Genomic DNA, 16569 nt, shown 5'->3' on the forward strand with positions numbered 1-16569 from the left:
ATTACAAACAATACATCAAGGGATCATGTATTTATTATATCAAAATGTAGTGAGTAGTATTTATGTACAGTTTTGTAAAGCCCATAGCCAAATGAGAAGTGCATATGCTAATTTATATGTTGAGTGGATGTGGAAATTATTGTCTAAGGCACTAGTAATGTGTGACTTCTCAAAACAAGAAAATTATATTTGGAACTGGAACCATATTGACTGTAACAGCTAGTGAGTACTTATTAATTCATTTGTCGTATCATTGTATGAACATGAACATATATTGTATGAACACATATATTCATAAATAATTCACGTATGATATACTTATGGTATACATATTATGTGAATAGCTTTTAGTTCTCTTAAAGTTCTTTAAAATAGTAGGGGAGTTTTAAATGAATGCATTATTAACCTAAATTTGTACATACTAGTAAAATTAGAACATCAGTTGAAGAACTTAAAAGTATAATACTTTAAACTTAAATATTCTCTCATATTTATTATCTGTTTATTATCTGTAGTTAATAGTCTGAACATATATTAAAAAATACATGTAGTAAATAAAAATCAAATGTCATAAAAGCAAAGCAAAAGGAACACATTTGATTACAGTAATATTTTATAATTATTACTAAATAACTTAAACTTAACAAACTGAGATGCAAAATATCTTCTCTCTATAATGATGGATATCGGTAATGAACGTAACATTGTGTGACATTCGGAAACAAGCTTATATTCGGTCAGGGCATCAAGCTGACTGTTAATTCTAGTAAGTATTTATTTATTACTATGAAAATATACTTTGCATTGCATATTTCACCAGATTGGCCATAATGAAGAATATTATTTATGTTATTTCAACCTTTTCAGCTATTGTGACATTTTTCACAGTTAAAAACCAAATTACGATACTATGATAACTGAGTAAGATATTTTATAGTATTTTTGTTAAATACTGTTTTACATTTTAAGTGCTAATGTTGTGCATATTCATTACCATAGAATGTAAGTAATATTACTGGAAACATGGTTCTTCTTGTTCTGTAACATTATTCTAGCATCTAAAAAAGCTAAAAATGATAAAGCATACTCAACTTAATTGCGTGAACTGATATTAAGGATAGAGTTGTAAATTGTACGATATCAATTAAGAGTACAAAATAAAATTTATATAAAAAAAAAAACATTGATTACATAAACAATACATCTGTACAATAATATTTAGGTGTCGTAGTTTTGTGAAGTCCATAAACAAATGTCCAGTGCATAAGCTAAGTTTTAAGGTTAATAGACTAATGATATGGAACGGGAACTAAATTGACAGTGACAGCTAGTGAGTTCTTAGCAATTCATTCATGATATTCTTAATATTAGTGCATAAACTTATGTTTCTTCATTCATAATTCACATACAGTATACTTATGGTATAAATATTATGAGAGAGTTAGCTTAAATTTCTAAGTTTGAACAACTGAAGGTCTGAAGAAATGAATCTGGTTTTCTTAAAGCGGTTATTGTAGGGTAGTTTGATAATGTGTGAATACTGGAGCTGCAGTGGGAAAACTATTATTTGCTACTGGAATAGAGTTAATAATCGAATCACGTAAGTGCATTAACTATTTTATGCATTATTACTGACTATGCATTAACAACAATAATTATTACTTTTTCTTTCTGTTGTATGGAGTTAAGGTAGCTTTGCTTACTTATATTTAATCAATCACTAATTCACATTGACAGAATATGTACGATTAAAATGACAACAGCAAAGTGAAGAACCTAAAAGTAAAATAATCAGTAATAGTTATTGGTTTAGCTAAGCAGTTTTTGGTTTGTGGTCTCATAATGTGTGACTACTGGAGGATCTAAAGTTATCTTTGGAAAGGCAACAGAACTGATAGTGCTGTCAAGTAAGTTAATCGTCTTCCCTTGATTAATTCCAGGCATTAAATTTACAAGTTGTCTAAATTTTTTATCTTTTAAAATTAATAGCATTGCACATTAATTGGGAAACTTTAAATGAATATACTATGCATATGTAATTATGCTAAGAATACTCTATACTTCAATTTAAGTATAAACTTTTGGATTTACTTAAAGTATGAAAGTACGAGGAAAATTGTGATTTTTGAACAATAAGAACTCAAGAACTCAAATTTTAGTTGTTTTTCGTTCCTTTTCTGTTTAAAACACTGTACTTGCACGTATGTGAACAATCACATGTCAAATGATAAAAAAAAAAAAATTACATATATTAAGGGATCATGTATTTCTTATTGTGAAAGGTAGTAAGTAATCTTTAGATGTTGTATTCTTGCAAAGCCTGTGACCAAATATGATGTGAAAAAGTGAATTTGTATGTTGAATAGACATGGAATTATTGTCTAAGGCACTAGCATTGTGTGATGTATGGAAACCAGAAACTCATATTTGGAACTGGAACCAAATTGACAGTGACGGCTAGTGAGTAATTATTAATTCATTTTTATTAACAAAAAATAAATCTATTACATTCAACATTGAGTTTATTCCAATAAACATAGTCAATATCCCACAAATGATCAAACTATGAAAGAAAACCTAACTGAAAAGCATTTAAATTTAGCAAGAACATTATTTCACATTCCTACGATTAAATGTTTTAAACCTAACGTATATGGTGCTAGCAAATATACACAAATAACCCATATTTCAGACCCTGAACTCTACTGACTTCAGTAACTTTTTGTTGAGATGTTTGTTAGTGTGTGAATTACGCCAATAACAAGATCATCTTCGGAAATGGAATAACATTGATTGTTCAGTCTAGTAAGTGTATCGTTAACTTTTTCCTAAACACTTTATAGTGTATCATATCAACTATTAGCTTACTATAACATTACGTTACGCTACTATAACGTTATAACCCATAGTCACTGTCGAAATTTTATTTTAAAAGCAAAGGTAAAAACTACAAACACAAGAAATACATGCCATCAGTTAGGACAAGTTAATATAATACAGCACTCTGATCTGTGAAGTTTGTTAAAAAAAAAAAAAAAAGTGGGCATAATATATAATATTACTATTAACATTATAGTGTTATAGTGTTAATGTTAGAGTGTGAAATCTAACTCAAAATTTCATCCAGCTTATAAAATATTCTACAAGAACTTTAAATCCCTTGCATTCCTCGATAAAATACCAAATGGTACAAGATTCCAAGAACAGATATAGAAATCCATTTGTTTCCAAAACAGCTTTACAGAATGAAAGAAAATGTACAGATAAAGGGCTAAAAATGACTGTACATTATTCATCATACAGTAAGTTTTTGAGATGAGGACAGTGGTAGTGTGACTGATGGCTATAGAATAATACTTGGTAAAGGAACTTGGCTCACAGTTCAGTTACGTAAGTAAAATGACAAAATTCTAAATAATTATTATAAAGCACTGATAAAGTGTGACATTTGGAAACTGGAAGGTCATAGTTGGAACTTTTAGACCATAATATTTTCATTTCATTACATTTATCAACATATTTGCATAGCTGGTTTTATTCGAATAAAATTTAGCCAGCATTCCACAAAATATCAAACTATTTAAAATTACAACAAAAAATTAAATTACAACAAAGTAGTTTCACTAGAAAACTGGTCATCGCATTTGTTTAATATGAGCTGAAGATGTAACTGTTCTCTTTGATATCCATACCAGAATTAAAAAAAAGCCAAATTTCAGCCTCTTTGAAGATATTAAAAAATTGCTTCACAAAAATTAATTCACAACAATGGCTATTAATGTATACGCTTTACTTTACCTTTACCTAATGTAAGCAGTTCTTAATTTTAAGATTTAATAATGAGCTGTGGATGTAACCATATTCTTAATTAAAAAGTTAAAACAATTAGCCAAATTTCTCATTATATTGCTCAAAAAATGGCACAACAAACTTTTCTTGATTGTTAATTCGTTAATGTTGTGTGGTGTCGTGCTGTGTGAATGAAGGCTATGGGAAAATCATATTTGCTTCAGGAATAAAACTAATAATCCATACAAGTAAGTTTTTCATAGCTTCAGTAATAGACTATAGATGTGGGAATTATAAACCATTACTATGGCGTGATTTTCTATATTAAATATAGTAAAAATTGATTCACAAAAATTCTTTCACTGTACATGCATTAACTGGAGTAAAGCATCAACAGTAGTTCTTACTTTTAGATTAAAACATGAGCTGTGGACATAACTATTTTCCTAATTAAAAAGTTAAAATAATTGGCCAAATTTCTGATTGAACTTTTTGCACCAAAAAAACCCAACAAAAAACAATGTTTCTTGCTTATCATGGATTGTTAATTCACTGGATCGTTAATGTTATCTGGTGTCGTGCTGTGTGAATGATGGCTTTGGGAAAATCATATTTGCAGCAGGGACAAAACTAATTATCCATACAAGTAAGTTTTTCATAGATTCAACACATCAGGAATAATCCAAGGTTAAAATTTTCCAAAGTATTTTGCATTCTTATTTCAAACCGCAGCTTTGTTCATTAGCTAACTAGACTATAGATGTGGTACTTTTGGGCTAAAGCATCATCAAAGTGTGACTTCTGGAGGCTGGAGAGTTGTATTTGGAACTGGAACTAAATTGAAAGTTACTTCTAGTGAGTATTTACAAGTTTCAATAATAAAAACAATATTTTGACTCATTTTTAAAACATAATATTTTCATTTTGTTCCATTTATCAATATTTACTAAGCTCTAATAAAATGAGCAAGCATTCCACAAAAATCTATACAATTGTTTTGTAGTATAAGTTTATGAAAAACTTATCCTAACATTTGTTTAGTACGAGAGAAATCAGTAGGTTTTTTGTTCTGTGGTCAGTGGCTGTGTGAATGCTGGGAAAATGATATTTGCATCAGGGATAAAACTAATTATCCATACAAGTAAGTTTCTATACTTCAGCAATAATGTACAGATATAATTTTAAGTGAAAGTGTATGTAGTTGTAAAATTCATTATGTCTATTAGCTTATTTTTAAAATGCTTCAATATTGAAGGCTATAAGTTTAATCTTTGAGAAAATAAAGTAATTCACTATGTTTAATGAGGAATTTAATGTAAAAGGTAATTTAACTTGTAGACGTTTACTGTTGATAAAATCACAGGAATCATACTTACCATACTTACGTAATTTGGATCATTATATAATATCTAAAGGCTGTAATTGTCAGGTCCAGAATTCCTGTCCAACATACTGTATATTACTTTGCCAAGTTGAATTGTTTATGCTTAAATAAGATCTAACTATCTCTAGGATTAAGGTGGGTTTTTTGTTTACATTTTGATATTTAACCAAACTTTTTTGTCAACTCTATACGCTATTCTATCATCAACTATAGGTCTAGATAGACTATATATTATTGTATAGAGCACAACTAATGTGTGACATCTCAAAACTCGAAAGTCGTATTTGGATCTGGAACCAAAATAACAGTTGCATCTAGTGAGTACTTTTACACATACTTTTAATAATAAATGGACCAACTGAATTTTTTTTTATTTGATTTACAGACTGATGCATTTAATGGCATCGAACAATACATTTCATTTTTGTCCAGGAAAATGAATCAGCATCGCACAAAATATCAATTTATAAAAGTAAAAATGTCTAGATTTAGAATGAAAATCACAGTAAAGTGTGTTTTGTATAAATACGGAGAAACAGTTGATCAACAGTGTGTAGCGTGGTAAGAGCATAAGTTTTTGTTGTGCATCCAGTGTCTGTGTGAATACCGGGTATAAGATCATTTTTGGACATGGAACTCAAGTAATTATTCATTCAAGTAAGTTCTATGATTGGTGGTAGCCATTTTTGTGACATTAGCTGGTGTTAGCTGCGTTAATCTGTTATGTAAGCAACTTCCTAATTGTAAACATGTGCATCAGTGATCGTATGTAGCTTGGCCTACAACAACTTACTATCTTCTATCTTATGATGATGTGATAAAAATAAGAATAAAAAAATAAGTAATAAAATCAAAAAAGCAAGCGTGTAAGTTTTAGTAATTAGTAGAAATTAATTGAGAGAACCAAATGTGAGGAAATGGCCCAAGAATGATGAGAGAGTCATTTTTATTAACTAAAGTTTAGTTTAAATAAAAGGTTGTGGATGCAACTATTCTCTTAATGAAAGAGTTAAAATAATGAGCGAAATTTCTTAATATTCGTAATATTCGAACATTAATGCTGCGAGGTCTCGTGCTGTGTGAATGATGGTTTTCGTAAAATCATATTTGCAGCAGGGACAAAACTAACTATCCATACAAGTAAGTTTTCCACAGTTTTAATGGACTTGAGAAGAAAATGTATTGCTGTATGTACACATATAATGTTAAGTAAAATAAATGTAGCTGCAAAATTAATTGTGTATATTAGTCCTTAAAAATCATCTTTAAGCTTGATAAACTTCAGTGGATTGCTAGGTTTCTGATGTTCAGCCAACCAACATGTTTGTGAGTGGCAGGAAAAGTTATGATAATGTTATTGTAAAGCATTAATTCATTATGTGAAATCAGACTGGAAACTCTATTATGGACAAGGAATTAATCTCACAGTTGAAAAGAGTAAGAACCTATAAAAACATATAACTGGCAAAAAAAAATTAAGTAGAAATTGCATTGCTCAATAAATTATGTTGAATTTCCTAAATTCTCTTTATGAAGATATAAAAAGTGAACCTGAATCTCCCTTGATGATGTTTTGTAAAGTGTTACTCAGCATTTGTTTTCATATATATTTTAGGCGTTTATATTAGAAATTAACATAGATATGCAGAGGTATACAAAATGCCTACAATCATTACAAACGCAAGCCCGAGGTTTTTAATGAAAAATGTAACATGCTACATGGAATGAACACAGAATTCAATCTATGATTGATTTCCACTTGTGTTAACTGTTGAATGTAGTTAACTTTGGGGAAAATGATGATTTAGTGATTGCGCAACTAAAAATGTTCACTAAAATTGGATCACAGTTTCTCATTACAATTCATACATTACTCTCATGCTCTGTTGTACAGTAAAGCTAGCTATCTATGTTTAAAAAAAAAAACTGCTTCAGAAATCGTTTTCAGTGTGATAACTACGTCGATACTGGTATCAATATTAAGTATGTTAATTGTAGAACTTCTTAAAATTAAAATGATTTTAAGAAAATCGTTACAATACCATTAACAATTTTTTTAACCAAATCATATTTGCAGCTGAAAAACATTGGAACTCAGTCAGAAAAGAATATAAAGTTTCTATGATACAATGAAGAACAAATAGAATTGCAGCTAACAGCTAACAAAAGAGCAATGTTTATGTTTATTTATTAATATATATTTACTAAAAATTTAGTTAGTTTGAAATGAAAAGTGTTTCGATGTGAATTCATTACATCTGTAGCGGTAATGAATTGTAATGTAAATATCGTAACCTCACACATCCACTGTAAATAATAGTACAGTTCAATAAACTAAACAAACACATTTAATAATAAACTGCAAATAAAGAAACTTTTTAAAAGCAACACACTATAAATGTGACTATTAGACAGATTTTCTTTAGCAGTGTGAAACTTATTTTAAGTTTGGACCTGAATTAACAATATTATTTTGATGATAATTTAAACTATTAAAATGAACTATGCTTAGAAATAATTGAATATGAAAAAAACACAAAAATAGTTCAATAGATTCTGAAAAACTGGAAAGACTTTCCTTTGAAGGTTTCTGTCCTTAATTTGCATACTGTGTGAATGATTACAGTAGGATAATATTTGGTTCGGGTGTAAAAGTGACAGTTGAAAAAAGTAAGTAGAATTTGTCATTCATCAAAAACTTTATTACGCATACACGGGTGGACAAGTTATTAACCCATTAGCAGCGGGCTCATGTATTGGTTGTCTGATTAGGCTAGGTGTTAGCTAACATAACGTAATAATGTATGGCAATTTAGCTAGGTAATTAAGTACATTAATACAGAACAAGTATATAATCATGTAGCTTGATTATCATTTTTGCTGGTGGTGTTCTGTCTTTGCATTGCATGTAAAAATATTATTTCAGTCTGGTCAATGTCTTTATAGTTTTCCAATCCTTGTAGAAACAAGAATCTATTTGTAATGACACCTTAAACTGTGTGAATAAAAACGTAAGGATAACCTTTGGCCATGGGACAAAATTAACAATACAACCACGTGAGTATTTATTTAAAAAAAATTGCAAGTATTTTCAATAATCAGCAGGAAGTTTTTGTGTCATTACAAAAATGAAATAGGCATAAAGTATGCCCAAGTAAACTGTGCTTGAGTTCTGAAGCTTTTAATTTATGCAATATACTGTAGAAATGTTTGCATGCAGTAGGTCTGTACTAAACCAGTAGGATTTCTTAAATGATTCTTTTTGTAAAAATTTACTTATTTGCATATCAGAAACGATCATTTGCTATATAAACCATCAACATGGCATTTTCTCTAGGTTGCAAAATTGGCAGCGTTTAAAACTTGGGCAACTTTAGATATCCTAACTTTTCTTATAAATTTATGACGCAACTCGAAATATGACGGAATTATTATTGCTTGGTTGAATTATTAAGAAAATGTTTGGCAAAGACACAATTAACATGATAAATGTAGCTCGGGTTTTAGTTATGAGATCAATATCTGTGTGAACTGAGGTCAGTTCAATAACCTGTCTCCAATGCTGAATACAGTTGTCCTTGTACTATTTTCTGCAAAAGGTGTTGTAAAAAAACAACAAACAAGCTAATATCTAGCTCCATAAATAATGTTAAGCAAGTGTACATGCTCTGTGAAATTTTTAATAGATTGTCTAATCCGGATCCAAAAACTCTACTCCTGTGTTTGAGATAAAGGTAATCCTAAACAAAATGATAATAACAGTAATACACTTCTCTTTTCTAAATTTTAGGACATTAATGATCAAATTTACTGTACACTTTACTGTAGCTTATCTAGAATTTGCTAGTCTACAGAGTACCTAATTACAGTTGCCAAGCTACAACTGGTCAACTGCTTTAGAACTGCAGGTTCAGTATCTGACTTCCAGATTTGGTGCTAATAAATGGCTTAAAGTGGATTATTTTGGACTTTTGTGGAACCAAGAACAGCAGCACCACTAATGGTCTTAAGAAAGAATACACAGAATGGTACAAAGTAGAAGCTGGGGCTCATTTCCTTCTAGCCCAGACTGTGCATTCATACATTCATACATCCTGCCATTTAAACACATTCCCGAGTGTATGGGAGTACTTTCTTAATCTTTGACTTTTTTTTTAAGAAGGAAAACACTAAGCAAACTGTGTTCAATCAAAATACAAATTACACAAAAGGACAAATGACGTGAGATGTTCGAGGTTGGAATGACAGATCTTTGCATATGCATACAATATTTTAACTTACAAAACTGCCCTTGCAATAGTTGGGGACATTTGTCTGTTAATGGTTATTAGCAACAAATGCTAACCCTTATGTACTTCCGCATTACATTACCAAACATGTTCTTTATGCATTGTTTGAAAATATGCTGATGGACCCTCAGCTTTAATAATTATATTAACTTTATGTTCTATGTGCATTTTCTTGTGTGTTTACAGAAGTAAAACGGGACCCGGAGTATTACATAGTTAAGCCACAGAATAGTGGCAGTGAAGAAAAAGAATCCTGCCTCGCCACTGGCTTTACAGTTCAAAATATCACCGATACAATTTGGCCACCTGGTGAGAAAGAAGGAGCAGTTCGGTTTACAGACGAGGCTTATTACAGCAGGCTCATACTGAATGACACCACCGACTGTAATGTAACCGGTGAGAATTTATAGACAACATGTACACTAGCCAAAATTGCACTGATTTCAGAGTTTTAGTATGACTGTACCAGAATATTACTGTACAAATATTTTGGATTGCTTACATCATTTTGCCCACATTAATATTTTATTCTTTTTTATACATGAAAGATAACTGTGGTACTAAGGCACCTGAAGTGGACAATTTCAAATCAGGTAAATGAAGTTTCGCTCTGATTTATTATTATTTTTTACTTACATACATTCTATAATCAGTAATTGTAGATTTTGAGGATACAAAACAATTTGCTTACAAATACTAATTTTTTTTTCTCCTGTAGATGCCAAGACCAACTTCTTCGCACTGAGCATCTTTTGGATAAGGGTCCTGCTCTTGAAGGCCATTGCGTTCAATATCTTGATGACGGCGAAAGTCTGGTTGAGTTAGTGCTTTTTGAATTTGGTAAGCATTCTTTGATTTACCACAATAGGTTAGTCTTGTTTGTTGCCAAGCCACAGATTAACACAAGTGGCAAATTTAAAGGAGGAAATATGTAGCCCAGCAACACAGGCCTTTATTTTCCCAACAGACATAAATACCCATTTAAGGCCTGAGAGCATTTCCTTATTTGATTAAGAATTCAAAAATTTTCATTTTCTGATCAATGGTTTGTTGTTAAGACCATTAAAAGCTTAATATTTGCCATTTTGGGCTTGGCCCATTTTTCATTTTTATTTTTATTTATGCATTTTTTTGCCCAGGAGTGTATGCTGCCTATTTGTCTTGGGGTCTTTGTTAGAATTTGCATGTTGTTTTTTTTCTGTTGTTCAGAGAGTCAGTTGAGTCAATAGTACCTCAGATGACTAAATGTTTTTAAAATGGTCTAGTGTAATCATTAAACATTCAAGATGAAGAAAAGGGCTAATCAAATATATTTTTTGTTTCAAATATTAAAATCTTTGTATTTTTTGTGTCTTTTTAAGGTGATACAATCCCAAATTGGAAGCCCTGGATGAATTTTGTGCTGTCTGTGTGAAGAAAGAGGAATGTTCTGCTCAACATGACAACATGGTTGTTGAAATGCAATGTAATATAGGTCTTATTTGTTCATTTAAGAAATAGCTCTTTCCTTTTTTTGTGATAAAAAATACTTACTATTCAATTCAATTTAATTTTATTTACATACTTTTTTAATTCACGCTTTTAACAATAGACATTTTCACAATGTAATACTCAAATCTAGCTATGATTACTTTTGACTGCTTGTTCAGAATCTGAATTCTACTTTCACTTACCTGCACTTATTAGGTCTGTTTTTTTTCTGTTTATTATTATTTTTACTCACTGCTATTAATCCTGTCTTATCATTTATCATTTATATTCCCATATTGGCTGAATCTGCATCGGTATCTCTTTATAAACATTAACAGAATATGTGTATGACTTAAAGTTGAAGTTGCTAAGATATGTGCACATGCATATACTATGTACGTGGCTTTATATGTATAGATCATTGTTCATTTATATTTAGGTATTGTCTTTTGCACATCAAAATAAATGATAAGTACATGAAATAATCACTAGATTTCTTGCAATTTTTTTTTAAACACTCAACTCTATTTCTTAAACTTTCTTAAACACTCATGTACAGGTAATGAACACAAGTCAGACTCTAGTAACATACTGTATCAATGCACTGCAAGAAAATTACATCTTAGCAAGTGGAAAAACCTTGGATACAGTCAACTTTATCTATATTTCCTATTATAAGATTACAATAAACCAAATAGAAGATTATTACACCTATTTCTAGGCATATCTTTCTTAATTTCTTTCCAAGTCTGAAGTAGTCTTGTTAATTTTGCACATTATTTTTTGCATTTATTTCTAGAAAGAAGCAAAATGACCTGCCAATAAAGTAAGATCATTTAAAGCTTGAAAGTAACACAGTGTCTAGAAACAGGTTTAATAATCTTAGTAAACTGTGATTATAGGAAGTACTAGATACTAGTTTACTGTGATTATAGGAAGTACTAGATAAATGGGTCTATTTTCATTATATGTTCACTTGCTAAGTTAACTTTTTTTGCATTGTTTGGATTGGCTACTCTAAATTGTCCCTAGGTGTAAGTGTTTAATGTGTGTATGTGTGTGCTTGGTGCCATGCAGTTGACTAGCCCAGTACTTCCCAGGAAAAGCTCTGGCTTTATACTTGCCAGAATAAAGTGTTTACTAAAGATAAAAGAATGAATCAGTTTTCTTACGTGACATAATCATGAGATACTGCTGATACTGACCTTGTTAGATAAAGCTAACGCCATAAATCGCTCTAGGACATTATTATTTGTTTCATTCCAATTATGTATCTAGCAGGGCACACAAAACGCAGACAAATACACATATAAAGCTTGTTTTTTTCTGTACAGCACTATAGGAAAAACTCACTCAGACTTTCATTATCAGTGTGCAGTGCAGAGCCACACTTCTGAGGAAATATGTGATTAGTCAGTACCCTTTTTTTCCCTCAGGCAACCTGGTACTCCATTCTGTGTACATACTTTACAAACATACACTGTACTGTATATAAATGATCAACAAAATGGTGGATAGAGCTTTGTAAGCTTTAATAGTGACCCTTTTTTTTAATCAAGTCCTCTTACTGTGTTTTTCTGTCTTGCAGTGTACCGCTCACTTTTTTTCAACACATGATGGATGTTGTCTGTGGTTTTCTTGCTCACAGTAAATGTGTGATCTTGCAGCATTTGCAGAAGCAAATGCACGTTATTAGAAAAACAAGCTGTGTAGTAAATAGTACTTCTTATATGTATGTATGTATACGTACTGTACTGTATGAGCGTCATTTGTTTGTATCCAAACGTTCAAAAAGTTTCACAAAATCATTGCGGTTTATTCATTTGCTAGATACTTTAATCGAAACCTACCGCTGAGGCAGAATACAATTTAAGTTCAAGCTCAAGCAGTCAAGATAAGTGCAAGATGATTACAGGAACAAAACAAGGCCCAGCTAAATACACAGGCTGGACTGAGTGTTAATACTCTTTACTGATACAAACACTAGCGATGAAGTGGCCAGTTTAACCAACAAATAAAACACATCAGGGTGTGCTGTGATGGAAAAATAATCAACAATGAGATGGTGTGATGCTTCCCGACTCAAAGTTACTGTGATGAGCCTGAAGTTGATTATTTTCCAATAACAGCACCCTGAGATGTTTTGTTCTTCTTATATCACACCAAATATAGATTTTATGATACGATTAAAAGACACGTCATACTTTTTACCGTTTAGAGATTCATTTAATGTCGTGTTCCTGTTCTCACTTACTATAAACAGTCATTCCCTCACCCGTCTTTCTTTTATTTCTCTCTTGAAGATCATTAGAGAAACAAATGTAGCTTGTCATTTTGACAAGAAAACACGAAACCTTCCGTCTTTAAGATTTTCCCTTGGCGGAAAACTTTACAAAAAGTTTTAAAAAGTTTACAACAGCTTTACCTCTGAGTGTTCTCAGACAAAGATGCTATAGATACAATAAATAGTAAATAGAAAATAAATAAATCCCAGAAAACTTTACAATATCAAAATCAAAAACTTTTCATGCGGGCGTACAACTTTCTTTATTACTATAGAAACAATAATGCATTAGAAAAGGCATTTTAATATAAACCTTGTAGCCAGAGCTGCGGTTATTTAAGGAATAAAACACAACGGACCTTGCTGTGATGGGAAAATAATCCATGATGGGGTGGTGTGATGCCTTTCCCACATTGAAGCTGATTATTTTCCTATAACAGCACAACACGCAGTGTTTAATTCCTCTTGTGCCACAGCAATTTGCCATGTCCAAAAGCAATCACAATTTATTAGTGAACATCACTTCAAGCATTCATCCATCTATAGTTACATTTAATGTTGTGGAACATCTGCGAGACAAGTTAGTTCGTGTCATCTCCCACACACAGTGAAACACTTGTCGAAGGAATGTGTTGAGGAAGATTCTCGAGTCATTAAGAGTTTCTCGAAATTTGTAATATAATCTTTAGAGCAGATAAAATTGAGCAATTTATTGACAGTCATGTTCATATCTATGGCGTGTAAAAGCTTAGAAATGTTTCATAAGGTTAATTATGTGTGGAAATCCCACATAACTGTGCAAGAAGTGCATTAATATTAACATAATTCACCATGTGAACCGTAATTCATTATTCAGTGCCTTGCATAAGTGTTCACCCCCTTAAACCTCTCCACATTTCATAGTGTTACAACCTGAAGTTGACTTAATTGGGATTTACTTAATATGTTTCACATTTGAACACACAAGATGTATATTTTACCATAATGCACAGTTTAAACAAGAAAGCAAACATTTGATTAAAGCATAAGTATTAACTCCTCTGGATCACTTGGTAGAACCACATTTGTCTTCTGGGATATGTGTCTTCAAGCTTTGAGCATCTGGATCCTGATCTTTTTGTCCCCCTTTTTTTTGCAAGTTTCTCAAACTCTGATATTTAATCAGATTGATGTGTGTGCTTTGACTGGGCCATTCTAACACACTCACATTATTGGTTTGGAACCACTCCAGTGTAGCTTTAGTATTTTGCTCAGGGTCAGATTCAGATTCACTGATGTCACAGTTTACACAGTTAATAAGGAGTGTGTGTATATATATATATATATATATATATATATATATATATATATATATATATCCACTGTACATATATATAAAGTCTACACACCCCCGTTAAAATGCCAGGCTTCTGTGATGTAAAAAAATGAGACCAAGATAAATCATTTCAGAACTTTTTCCACCTTTAATGTGACCTATAACCTGTACAACTCAACTGAAAAACAAACTGAAATCTTTTAGGTTGGGCGAGTAAAAATAAAAAAAACAATAATGTGGTTGCATAAGTGTGCACACCCTTAAACTAATACTTTGTTGAAGCACCTTTTGATTTTATTACAGCACTCAGTCTTGTATGAGTCTATCAGCATGGCACATCTTCACTTGGCGATATTCGCCCTCTTCATTACAAAAACACTCCAAATCTGTCAGATTGCGAGGGCATCTCTGTGCACTCATCAGATCACCCCACAGATTTTCAATTGGATTCAGGTCTGGGCTCTGGCTGGGCCATTCCAAAACTTTAATCTTCTTCTGGTGAAGCCATTCTTTTGTTGATTTGGATGTATGCTTTGGGTCGTTGTCGTGCTGAAAGATGAAGTTCTTCTTCATCTTCAGCTTTCTAGCAGAAGCCTGAAGGTTTTGTGCCAATATTGACTGGTATCTGGAACTGTTCATAATTTCCTCCACCTTGACTAAGGCCCCAGTTCCAGAAGAAAAACAGCCCCAAAGCATGATGCTGCCACCACCATGCTTCACCGTGGGTATGATGTTCTTCTGGTGATGTGCAGTGTTCTTTTTGTGCCAAACATACTTTTTGGAATTATGGCCAAAAAGTTCAACCTTGGTTTCATCAGACCATAAGACATTTTCCCACGTGCTTTTGGGAGACTTCAAATGTGTTTTTGCAAAATTTAGCCAGGCTTGGATGTTTTTCTTTGTAAGAAAAGGCTTCCGTCTTGCCACCCTACCCCATAGCCCAGACATATGAAGAATACGGGAGATTGTTGTCACATGTACTACACAGCCAGTACTTGCCAGAAATTCCTGCAGCTCCTTTAATGTTGCTCTTGGCAGCCTCCCTGACCAGTTTTCTTCTCGTCTTTTCATCAATTTTGGAGGGACGTCCAGTTCTTGGTAATGTCGCTGTTGCGCCACATTTTCTCCACTTGATGATGATGATGGTCTTCACTGTGTTCCATGGTATATCTAATGCCTTGGAAATTCTTTTGTACCCTTCTCCTGACTGATACCTTTTAATAATCAGATCTCTCTGATCCTGAGGAAGCTCTCTGTGGACCATGGCTTTTGCTAAAGCCTACTAGAACAGCTGAACTTTATTTGGGGTTAATCAGAGGCACTTTAAATGATGGCAGGTGTGTACTGACTGCTATTTAATGTGAGTTTAAATGTGATTGCTTAATTCTGAACACAGCCACACAGCACACTTATGCAACCACATTATTTTGTTTTTTTATTTTTACTCACCTCCCTAAAAGATTTCAGTTTGTTTTTCAGTTGAGTTGTACAGGTTATAGGTCACATTAAAGGTGGAAAAAGTTCTGAAATGATTTATCTTGGTCTCATTTTTTTACATCACCAGAAACCTGGCATTTTAACAGGGGTGTGTAGACTTTATATATCCACTGTATACGCTCCTGGGGGGAAAAACAGGTCAAGCCCAAAATGGCAAATATGAAGCTTTTAATGGTCATAACAACAAATGATTGGTGAGGAAATGAGCAGGAATGAAACAGATGCACTCCTGAGAGCTCCTGTGCCTCCATTCACTGATTACCTTTTGCTGTTTGGGGAAAGCTTCTTGTATGCAAAATCATGATAATGATTAAAATGTTTGATGTAAAATTCAAACTAACACATGTCTGGGTGTACAAAATTTTCCAAAAATATCTTCTGGGATTTTTTTTCTTTAAAGATTAGTGATTATGTGGTTATCTGCTGCACCTGATGCAGCTCATCAAGAGCCACAAGCCTTAAACATTTAAACAAATTAAAGGGAAAAGCTCTCGCATACTGAGCTCCTTTATCTATCTGTTTCATTCCTGCTCATTTCCTG

At 32.1% G+C, this 16569-nt stretch overlaps 1 gene segment (V, D, J or C); it reads left to right on the forward strand.

The window, feature by feature from the left end:
- Window positions 1-2387: 2387 nt before the first annotated feature.
- Window positions 2388-11423, forward strand: LOC113540254 (M1-specific T cell receptor alpha chain-like). The segment is given in 5 exon segments: window positions 2388-2460; window positions 9649-9858; window positions 10011-10055; window positions 10181-10302; window positions 10824-11423. Coding segments are annotated over 4 exon segments (420 nt in total).
- The last annotated feature ends 5146 nt before the right edge of the window (window positions 11424-16569 follow it).

Source organism: Pangasianodon hypophthalmus, chromosome 4 (genome assembly GCF_027358585.1).
Source record: "Pangasianodon hypophthalmus isolate fPanHyp1 chromosome 4, fPanHyp1.pri, whole genome shotgun sequence".
NCBI lineage: Eukaryota > Metazoa > Chordata > Actinopteri > Siluriformes > Pangasiidae > Pangasianodon > Pangasianodon hypophthalmus.